General features: G+C 39.1%; 1 protein-coding gene across 1 annotated transcript; it reads right to left on the bottom strand.

Moving 5' to 3' along the window:
• Window positions 1-4,184: 4,184 nt before the first annotated feature.
• Window positions 4,185-11,955, bottom strand: tfe3b (transcription factor binding to IGHM enhancer 3b). The gene is made up of 9 exons (XM_086168765.1): window positions 11,798-11,955; window positions 9,553-9,772; window positions 9,222-9,446; window positions 8,680-8,775; window positions 7,851-7,962; window positions 7,665-7,721; window positions 7,447-7,522; window positions 7,155-7,302; window positions 4,185-6,630 (listed from the first exon to the last, which is right to left on the bottom strand). Exons 2-9 carry the CDS (start codon window positions 9,742-9,744, stop codon window positions 6,175-6,177), a joined length of 1,362 nt encoding a protein of 453 aa, XP_086024891.1. The 5' UTR covers window positions 9,745-9,772; window positions 11,798-11,955; the 3' UTR covers window positions 4,185-6,174.
• Between the last annotated feature and the right edge of the window lie 64 nt (window positions 11,956-12,019).

The following is a 12,019-nucleotide window of genomic DNA, read 5'->3' as shown; positions in this document are numbered from 1 at the left end:
GATACCAGAGTTCCTCTCTTGGCACCCTGTCATATGGTTTTTCTGGGTGAAAAAAAATGATCAATTACTCCAATTGCATCAATTAGAAATGTAGTCAAGTCAGAGGCAGGGCACAAATTTCTTAGATAACTGCCTGAATTTTCAGGATTAAATACAGGTTTTTGATGCATGCTCTCTCTCATGCACGCACACACACACACACACACACACACACACACACACTGAGGATGCGTGCAGAGAGAGGACGTAGATCATGAGTGATGCAGCTGCTTCTCCATTGCTGACCACTGACAGGTCATTGTGAGGGCACCGTCTAGTTTGTAAACCATATTATCGCCTTCTTTGAAAATAAGCAAAGAAATTGAGTACTTTTAACATCTAATAAAAGTGTGCGCATACTTCTAGTTGCCTGAGTTTATACGATGTATGATGCACATCGATGCACATTGTTTCACTTAATTTTATTCATGTGATTGGGTAAGTTTCCTGACTAGGAATGTTTTTGACACTGTTGTTTTATCCTCTATAATGTCTGGACACATTACTGCCAAAATTTTGACTGAATATGTTTTCACCCGCTAATAAAAAAAAACAAACCTCAATGCTTTTTCCTATATTATCAATGTTTCCAACATGGAAATTAATAATAGATTAACCTCGCTGCTTTTTCAAGGATCGCCACTTATCACTAACAGCTCTGGAACCCCAGATACAGCTGGAACTCCAGAGCTTTGGTGTCTGCACAGAATGTTGTTTTTTTATTTACATTAGGACACAATTAGGATGAATATTACACATTAATGGTTAAAATATAAAATAATGCAGCCACAGGGCGGCACTGGCCTATGTCTCTCCAAGCCTGCCTTGGGGGGGCACGGAGCGGTGCCTCCCTGTGCCGGTCCCAAGCCCGGATAAATGCAGAGGGTTGCGTCAGGAAGGGCATCCGGCGTAAAACTTTTGCCAAAACCCAACATGCGAGTCAACCAAAACTATACCATACCAGATCGGACCGGGTTAACAACGACCGCCATTGGTACTGATGACCTACAGGGTACTGATGGAAATTGGGCTACTGTGGGCTGAAGAACTTCAGACTTCAATGGGCATGGTGGTGCAGGCAATAGACAGGATGAAGAAGTGATGGGCAGATTTGGTATACAGGATAGGAACACATGGGGACAGATGGTGGTAGATTTTGCAAAAAGGATGGAAATGGCTGTAGTGAACACTTTTTCCCAGAAAACACCGGAACATAGGGTAACTTATAAGGGTAAAGGTAGGCGCACACAGGTAGACTACATCTTGTATAGATGATGTAACCTGAAAGAGATCAGTGACTGCAAAGTAGTTGCAGGTGAGAGTGTAGCCAGACAGCATAGGATGGTGGTTTGTAGGATGACTGGTGACAAGGAAGATCAAGGGGACAAAGGCAGAGCAGAGGACAAAGTGGTTGAAGCTGGAAAGGGAGGAGTGTTGTATGGTTTTCAGGGAGGAGTTCAGAAAGGCTCTGGGTGGTCAGGGTGAGCTTCCAGATGATCGGACAACAACAGCTAGTGTTACCAGGGAGACAGGTAGGAGAGTACTCGGTGTGTCATCTGGAAGGAAAGTAGATAAGGAGACTTGGTGGTGGAATGAGGAACTGCAGGAGTATGGAGAAAGCGGTTAGCAAAGAAGAAGTGGGATACTGAGAGGACAGAAGAGAACAGACAGGAGTACAGGGAGATACAACATAAGGTAAAGATAGAGGTAGCAAAGGCAAAACGAAGGGCATACGGTTACCTGTATGCTCGGTTTGACAGTAAGGAGGGAGAGAATGATCCATACAGGGTGGCGAAACAGAGAGATAAAGATGGAAAGGATGTACAACAGGTTTGGGTGATTAAAGATAGAGAGGGAAATGTATTGACAGAGAGATGAAGATGTTGAGGTTCTCTTTGGGAGTGACCAGGATGGATAGGCTCAGGAATGAGTCTATCAGAGAAACAGTACATGTTAGATGTTTTGGAAAGAAAGTGAAAGAAGCCAAACTGAGAGGGTTCGGTCAAGTGTTGGAGTTGCCAGGCAGGAGGTCTCGAGGAAGACAAAAGAAAATATTTATGGATGTAATGAGAGAGGATATGAAGGTAGTTGGTGTGAGAAAGGAGGATACAGAAAATAGGCTTAGATGGAGAAGGTTGATTCGCTGTGGCGACCCCTGAAGGGAAAAGCCGAAAGGAGAAGAAAAAGACTGGGTAGAATATAAAAGAAAATAAATTAGTTGTACTTCAACTAATCTTATCAGTGTTTTTTTATCTTCAGGATTGGTTGATTGATTACCATTTTATTTCCTGAGAGATGAGCGATCAAATTGAATTATAGGATGGATACCCACATGAACTTACAGATTTGAATTAAACATGGATTAAGACAAAGCTGAGATTCAGTACTCACAATGTGCATCTTCAGAAATGACTGTCAAACATGGCAGCCTTAATGACTGTCAGAAAGGTAAGTGGTGTGTTACAGTTTTACTAAAATTATTAATTTCAACCCCAAAGAATTTTGGCTGCATATTAAAGCAAGAACATTGATGATATGTCAAATTCATAATAAAATGAATAGTGTCTACCCTAGGCCAATTAAAGTGGGGGCTACTTTCAAGTTCCGGGTTATTCCTTCATACATCTGGGTTAATTTCTTTACCTTTATTAGTTACTGTAGGAAGGAGACTTGTTGGTAATGCAACTATAACACTATGAATGTGATGAAGACAAAATGGCATAACATCAAGAACATAAATAAATGATAAAAAGCAAAGAACAGCAGAGGTATGGTGCAGCGTCTGTGTGAATAGTTCAAAAACATAAAACATGCAGCTGGTAAATTGTAAGTTTGACAGCCCTCACCCCTCCCTGTCAACTGCAGGATTAACTGTACAGACCATGAATAAATGAATGAATGAATGAATGATCAGTTAATCCCAGTTTCAATATATCTTGGTATTCTGCAGGCTTTACCGTGAATCTAATCCCATATTAACCCAAATTCAACTGCATCGCCATTTCCTCAGAAGGGAATTTTCACAAATGTGTTGCTTCTTCATATACTTATCTAAAGCAGAGACTCAAACTGATTTTAACATGCAACATGGGTGAAAAGATAGAGCGGACCAAGTGGTGTCCATCAGCGGCTCTTGTTCTGTAGAGAAAAAACAGCCTCTGTATGCCTTATTTCCATCATCCACAAAGGCCTTCGGAGTGCCTGAAATGAGTCAGTCAATCACACCCATCAGTCAAAAGAACTCCCAAACCGCCACTATCACTAAACCACTGGATGTAGATGGCAGGGCCTTTAAACGGCCTTTAACAAATAACTTGTTTTTCTTAAGGCTTTCTTACTCCAACTGCAGCATCTTCCTCTCTTCTTGCTCTGTCCTTCCAGATATCTGTGCTTCGATCCTCGTTGATCTCTGCAGATGTGCAAGTATCTGCTGCTTCCTGTGCGAATACCACTGTAGTGATTTGGGCCCCCTGTTACAGTGTCTAGACCTCGCCATGGAAATCTCTCAGATGCTTTATCACTAATTCATTTTCACACAAGAACGTCTGGGGAAGATGGATTGAATCTTTCGAAAGCCAACTGATGGGGGCACAATGACAATGTTACTTGTGGAGTTAGATGTAAAGTTTCAATTACAACTTTGCTGTTTGTTGTTCACAATTATCTCTAGAAATAATAAAAACCTGATTCTCTGTAAAATCACACATTATTTCATTTCTAGCTAGATTTATATAATAACTACTGACAGGGGTGGTGTGGCAAAGTAGGTAGAGCAATTGGCAGCATACTGCTCATGGTTCATCCACGATGGATAAATTGCAGAGAATGAATTTCCCCATGGGCATTAATAAAGGATACATTTTTATTACAGCACAACATGCTTTGGCCACTAGGAGGATCAGTGAACTGCTTTAACCAGTGCAATCCCTGCCTGTGGTAAGTCACAGAAAAGTTGGAGAGCATGTAAGATAATATGTGTAAAGAAAAAAAACAAAAACACTTTTCGTAACGTAACCTCATGGGAATAAGAAAACATTACACTGATTACTGACTGGAGATGACCTGAGCTTCAAGTAGAGAACTTGTGTCTAGCAAAGACGATTAAACAAAGGGCTTGGTGATACGGAAAAATAAAAATTACAATATTCAGAGGCCAGATCTTTAATGTCCACATATAGCACGATATCTGCATAGGCATAAAAGTCACGTTTAGGATATGCAACACAAGGAACAGAGTGTGCATAGTGAGAACACTTTAGTATCTTTCCCAACCTTAAATCTGGTACGTCACAACTCATTCACTTTCTGAAGCTTTCCAGGCCATTTTTCACAACTTCACTAATATCTGTTTTTTTCAGTCATTTTTTGATTATTTGTAATGTAGTTTTTCAAGTATTTCTGGGTCATTTGTCACTGACCAATATGTTTCTTAGTAATTTCAATGATTTCATGACTAACTTTCATGATTATTCTTTTCACGCAATTCTTTCCTATTCTATTATTTTGTGAGTGCATTCTGAAGAATTTTCTTTTGGAAATATTTATAAGTTATTAGAGGTGACTAGATGTTCCATGATTTTACAAACAAGTCAATTAAGTGATTGAAAAATAATTATTTACAAATACTAAATTAGTGTAGAACGCTCAAAAACAAAACCAGTCTTTTTACCTGACACTATACTATGCCTTGATGTAAAATAATGTATCAAAATGTTCTATATTTTAAAACCTATTTCACAATATCACATTGTTTGATATTTGTCTCTGTATAACCCAACCCAATTAAATGCTTATAACAATCCAAAATGTACTCAAATAATGTTATGTTGCCGCAGCTCTCAAATAGTTGCAATCAACTTTGAGAACTACGATGAAGAAAACAAAATATTAAATACAGGGAATCAGCATGAATAAACAACAAGCAAACAACACAAATATGCAGATAATCTTAAAAACACACATTCATTAATTTTACTTAAAGTTGCATTCAGTACCTGACAACCTAAAATGCCCCTCTGGAGTTTGTGGCGATTAATATTTGTAATATACATTTCACAAAACAAACAGTCATACCATACCATTTAAGAGCTGAGGATAGTGGTTGTTTAAAAGGCCAAAGGCCTCAGAATTCATAACATGAGAGTTGATGTGTTAGTAAATGTAACAATTTGGATTGCCCCTCTTCACTCAGGAAAACACAAAGCTAACTGGGAAAACCACTCAGTGATCACAAAGGTTAATGGAGACAAACAATGACAAACACAGGCAACAGTCCAGAAAAAAACTACTTGCCAAGCCTATTACAGTATAAAAAAATAGTTGATGAGCTACAGTACTACTGTAAAAGGATCATATTGATCTGCATTTCCCAGTTACTCTGAATATATTTGAAAATAAAACTTTTAAAAAGTTATGATTTGCAATTTGTTGCCACTCCAAAAGTCCTGCTTTGGCTAACTAGCTGCAGCAGCAAGTGATGTTATTGAAATACATGCCTTCAAACGTGTGTAATGGTGATTATACAAAAAAAAAAACTTTAATAAGATGCATAGGCTGTAATGAAATAAGGTGCAATAAAATTGCTTGAAATAAAAATAGTCTTATTTACAATACGTAAAAAGTATTTCACAATGTGCCAATTAACTTTACAAAGATCCCTTCTCTAACTGCTGGTGAAAAAAGCCAACAAGAATGAGAACACTATTAGCAAACCCTGAGTCCAGTCATCTGGACATAATAAAATAAAACTTATCATTGCTTTATCAGTTTGTTATGCCAATATCAAATTCATGAAAAAAAAAAAAAAAAAAAAAAAATCACAGCTTTTCCCCTTAATGAATAAACACATAAATTCAAGCAAAATTTATATCACTCTAAAGTCTTAAAAACTATTTCAGAATTTATGAATTTCTTAAGTTAAGTCCCTATTTTACAATATTCCATTTTAATAAGATTGCATTTATAGACCCGGATAGTATTTCATCCAACCACAAACAGGAACATTTAGGTCTGTATGGCAAAATAAACAAAAAAACTTGACTGTCCTGTTGTTTGTTAGTTTATATTTTAATGTTAGCTACTTTTGATTAAAGTTCAACTAAACTCTTTCACTTGCAAAGAAATGCTTGTCTCTTATCATAAGTCCTCGTCCATATCGAGGCTGCTCCTGCGACTGCTGGTTTTAGAGGCACCTGGTGACAAAGGAGAAAACAGGGGCTTGCCCGCTGTCTCTGGAGACAGGGCACACCTGTCGTCCATAAGAATGTCTCCCAAGCCCACCTCAGGGTAGAGAGCTGCGGCTGAGGTGTCGTCAAGCTCTGCAAAGCTCAAACCACCGAGGTCCAAAGGGCTGCTAATAGTGACCCCTGCAGGTGAGTCTGAGGAGGGTGGGGACAGGAAAGAAGTAGGTAGAGGCTGTCCGATGGCTGCCGCTCCAAGACTGAGGAGGTTATGGGAAGGAACTGGTTCTGGACCGGGGCATAGGGACTGACTGCCTTGATGGACCTGCTGCTGCTGCTGCTGCTGGAGCAGTGAGGGGTCAGAGTTCAAGCCGTGGGAGAGGCCATGAACTCGTGCCTGCATCTCCAATTCCTGGAAAAGAATGACAATTGCTATTCTTGATCAACAATGTTGTCACTTTTCAAGAAACATAAGCTTCTGGATCATCACAGCACAGAAAAGCAACACCAACCACAAACAAAAATTAAAATTAAAACCTAAATTTTAACCTTGACCAAGGGCTGACAGATATGGAAATATTAAAAAAGACCACAATTTTCAGACTTTTAGTTCAATGAATTATGAAGAAATAGTTTCCCATCATTTTCGGACCATAGAACACACCTGAATATATGCCACACTCACTAAATTTGAAAAAATAAAATAAAAAAAATGATCTTGTCTATAAGCCACAAGTATCCATTTGTTAACACACGCAGGCACACGCACAAAGTGAGAGAAATGGGAAATTAATTGGATAACTGTGCCAAAAACAAACTCACTTGTAAGAAGGGAACACAAAGTCAAGACTCCACACTCACAGACACATCACATTCTGGGGGCAAATTTGAAATTGATTCACTCTCTTCGAACCAAACTATCCGTCAAACACTAACCTGGATGCGTAACATCAAACTGTGGTTGGCTTGCTCCAGCTTCTTCTGCCGCAGCTCAATGTCTTTTGCTCTCTGCTGCTCCTTCTGTAATTTACGGATGTAGTCCACAGAGGCTTTCAGGATGGTACCTTTATTCCAACGCATCTCACTGTCATTGGACAAGATGACCAAGTATCACAAAAGCATCACGTATGGTTGCAAAGGGATACAGAAACAGAACATTTTTTGTTAAAAGGACTTGTTGTGAAGATACCTTGAAACTCGTACTTTTGGTTAAAGAAAAGTAACTTACGGGTCGCTCGACTTAGGAATCAGAGCACCAAGTTCTTTTATACGGTCGTTGATATTGAATCTCCGCCTTCTCTCAACTGTAAATGATCACATAGTAAAAACATTGTCTGGGTTTTGAAATGTAAAGTTTGTTATCATTGATACAAGAATGTGTGCTGATGTTACTGTAGGCAGATTCAACATAAGCGCAATAAATGGTTTACATAAGGCTGTACTTACTGAGGTTATGGTTATCTTTCTTCTGGCGTTCCTTCATCAGGGCTCTGGCATCTGCATCTGAAAGTGACACACAATTATTGTGTTTCTCATTATGGTGCCAAAAATATTTCAGAACTTTACAATTGGCTATGAATGTAGTTAAGCCAGTCTACAATATATGAAAATAAATAGCAAGGATTTCTTTACCAGTAATTTCCCTTTTAATTTTTGGAAGATCAGCAGGGCAGGAGTTGCTGACAGTGAGAGTGGGTGCTGCCATTCCAGGACTATGATATACATCCAACAGATTCCCTGGGAGCTTTTAAAGAAAATTAAGGAAAGAAATATATGAAATACATCTTTTCAGCTCTTAATTTTAAGCTTTTAGAGTAATTGAATGTGTAGTAACCAGTTCCACATGTAATGAAACAAAAACAAAAGAAATATTACAGGACAAAGTAAATGAGGGCATCAAAAATGACCTTTTTGACCGATAACTAACAACACAGACCTAAAATCTATTTTTAGTTTACGGATGAGTACCATGCATGTAAACTAAAGACATTTGTACATATTAAATCTGAAAATGAAACAGGATTATCTCAAGAATCCCAAACTATAATTACCTCACTGTGTTTCTTTTTGCTTTCTTCAAACAGCATCACCATAATTCTCATTTTTTGTTGTCTTGCAAACACTTGGTAAGTCCTTTTCAAGAATGTGAAATGTGAAAGCCCTTCTAGCTTTAAGATCTATTCCTTATGAGCACAAGACTCCCGGTCTCACTTCCTCCTAACTTGAGTCCTCAAAACTTTCCCCGCCCAGGCAGCACTTTTGTGACAAATGTTAAGTGAGTGCCAAAACTATATATTTACTCCTACAGTTTTTCCTTATTCACAATTTCACACATAAAAGAGACAGTCCTCTACAGGTTTTGAAAAAAAAAAAAAAAAAAACACTGAACGCATAAATGTAAAATGAATGATGAAAGCTCATTAACATAAAAACGGAAATATTCATTGATTTACATTCTTACCGTGTTTGGCAGCTGAAGACCTGAGTCAATCAATGTAATTATGTCATCATTAAAACTGGATTCAAGACTAATGATGTCCTCAATCACATCGTCAATCTAGATCAAGTGGGTAAGAGAAAACACCTGTTTTAAAAAAGTGAAGCCATATGTGTGGTGAATTAGCTGTCAGTGAGTAAACGCTGAATGGCTTCAGCGTGCAAAGTGATTTAACAGTTCCAAAGACATTCACGTGCAAGAGAAGCACCAGCGCGGTTAAAAAGCTGGTGAAGTATTTAACATCATAATGTGACACCAGGCCAACAAGACTACGATGACAAAAGGCATGCATCATCACAGTGGGACCTTTGGGCACATCACTGCAGAACAAACACAAAGTAATTAGGTAAGAAGTGAGCAGAGGGCTAGACTTTCAACTTCTCCAAAAAATGTACTGTAAGTTAACAAACACAGCCATTGGCAGGGTTGTGTAATCAGCTGTGTCAGCAAACTAAACCCACACACAAAAACTTATATTGCTGCAAAGAACCAGGAATCTTTCATACTTCCTCTTTGTTGGAACCGATGTTAAGGAGGGCCATAGGACTGTTGGGGGCACTGCTTGCGGATGGAGCAACTTCAGGGGCAGAACTACACTGTGGCACAGGAGACACGCCCAAAGTCTGAGTAACTGCCTTGTTACCCAGCGTGGTGGAGAGGTACTGCTTCACTTGCTGTCTCTGTGCCTGCTGGATGTGATACTTGGTGGGGTTCTCCAAGTGGGTCTGCACCTGATTAGGACAACAGTGGTTTTGAGCTTCGGCTCTCGCAAAGCACTGAATCCTAAAAACAGGACATGAAACTGCACACAAAAAATAAGAAAAAACATTCTCTTACTTTTAATATCTCCACAGGCACTTGTGCTGGAGGGGGGCGAGCAGCATTGGGGGGCAGTGTGACAGAAATGGCAGGAGTGGAGTCAGAGGCCCGGAGCTGAGAGACTGAGGCCTGCTGCTGGGCCTCACGTCTCTCCTGCTCCTGAGCTTGTTCTCGCATCAGCTGCTGTCGCAGCAACACACGTGAAGACATGGCTGAGGAGGGTAACACAAGGATGGAGCTATAGAAACGGCAAAGAGCAGAGTATACGTTAAAAGAAATAGGACATATTTTATAAGGGTAGTTATCAGTTGTTGTCAGACAAAAAACATCGGATACTATAGGGAGCTTTTACACACAAGCTAAAAATGCAAAACAATCTATGCTGTTGTATCATGTTTGTTTTTTTAGCAATGAATATTGTAATGGACATTTTGAAGTTGATTTTTTTTTTTCTTTCCTTACTTGGTAAATTCTCACCTGATAAAATGTGACAACTGATATATATTTCTGACTGAGAATAACTGTCGCTTGTCAGCAATCATTCTGCAGGTGGTCACATACTTTCTTGCGGGAACTTTGACAAATAAATTGTGTTGAGTTTTAAGGGGATCCACAGGTGATTTGCTTTGAGGGAGTATACTGCCCCAGTTCGACTAGTATCACCTCATCGGGCATGCAAAATCATTCCAGATTACACCACTGCAAAAATGCCTTCACACCATTATATTGAACTTAACATAATCTGAAAATCCTGGGTTATTTAATCACTTGGAGCTCAGTATATACAAACTTGCTATTTCTTCTCTTGTTCAGACCACTCACTGGCCATAAAACAATATGTCAGAAGTCAAATGACATGTACTTCACAAACAACCTTACAGGTTAAAGAAGTAGCCTCCGCTCTATCAAAACATGGATTATATACCTCCCACCCTGTTTAACTTAGAGGAGCAATATCAAATATTGAGATCATTTGTCAACCACTGAAGACATGACTCATCTATACTCATCATCATTTAAATATTTAAAGAAATTAGTCATCAAAATGTTAGAATTTTAAGTTCTTTACATTGTCCTCCTTTAGTCCTCTATACTAGTAATTGTGACATGTATCAGTTGCACTGCCAGAATGGAAAAAAGTGTTTCTCTTGAGGTTTGGAAAACATACCTTTTTAACCACTTCACTAAGGAACAAATATCTCATCAAATAATCATTTTAAAAAATCACAGATAACGACATCTCTGGTTGTTGAATGGTTAACTTTTTTTTGCTCAGTAAAGTCTGTGTCAACTACAAAAATATCAAACTGGTGTTGAATCACATTTGAAAACTAATATTTGATACTATGGAAGTTCCACAAATAATCTACCCCCAGTGAACTCCCATTCAAGTTTCAATTTCCATTTCATGGCCTCTTAGAAATCTCACAAGAAATTTTGACAATTATAGTTACTTGGTTAAACAGCAATTTCTTTCTCATAACTATAGATGACACCAAAAATTCACTAAAAGTCACTAATTTCTTCGCAAACGCCAATAGGACTACCATTTGCTACTACTTTTCTAAGGATACACTGTTTGTTTTGATTTCATTTCAGTGTGGCTAGGTACAAAGCTCCCAGTTCGGACAGTCAGGAGTTTTACTGTTAAATCCAGTGTTTACAAAACACAGCTGTAGTCCCCGGGTCGAGTCGTGTGTCCGCGATGTGTAAACTTACCGTCGGTGTTGCCTCTTCTTAAGTGTCAACTATGTGACGCTTCGACCAGCTATTACCAACCACGCGTGCCACATAACATTATCACTGAAGGGAATGTAAAAATTTGGAGTCTAGCAAATTGGTTAATGCTCTACGTGGGGGTGGAGTGTGTTCACTTTACGGATAATTTCACTTAGAAGCGCTGTCGAAATCGCAGTTAAACCATTTTTGTCATTCGAGCGTCAAGCCCATGCGAATTCATTTGACAGTTTGGTGTCGCTGTCAGGCCGCTCAACGCACCGTGTGGCCGATGTATATATATAAATCAACATTCCCATAAAGGAGTCCAGTGTTTTGTATTTACCTACATGACGACAGCTATTTCAAAGTGAAAAAGTTAGGTCGAAACGGTTGAAATACAACTATCGAACTGCGCAGTAACGGTTTAGAAAAAGGAAGTTAATGCCTAGCTGGTTAGCTACCTAGCTCCCGTTAATTGCTAAATTGGCTCACACCCTAGCTAGCTAAACGGATAACTCGATTATTGTAAAACTTTTGAACTTACTGTGGCAATTTAATATTTCAGTTGGATCACAGTCATAAATGCTGAAGGTCCTCCGCTTTCCCTGCCATTGTAAGTCGTTGTTTGGTAGGCCATCGGCAGACGATAGCCGCGGCGCTCAATAATGTTGTTTACCTCGGGCCAACGGGCTTAGGTCATCCGACACCTTTTACCCGGAACTGGTCGGCAGTGTATCTCGTCAAACCTCTAGCCTGAAGTACACAG

Source organism: Fistularia commersonii, chromosome 21 (assembly GCF_037954325.1).
Source record: "Fistularia commersonii isolate RoL2024-O1a breed Wild chromosome 21, RoL_Fcom_v1.0, whole genome shotgun sequence".
In the NCBI taxonomy this organism is placed as follows: Eukaryota; Metazoa; Chordata; class Actinopteri; order Syngnathiformes; family Fistulariidae; genus Fistularia; species Fistularia commersonii.
Note: the sequence above shows the minus strand (reverse complement) of the source record. Positions and strands in the feature narration are given on the sequence as shown.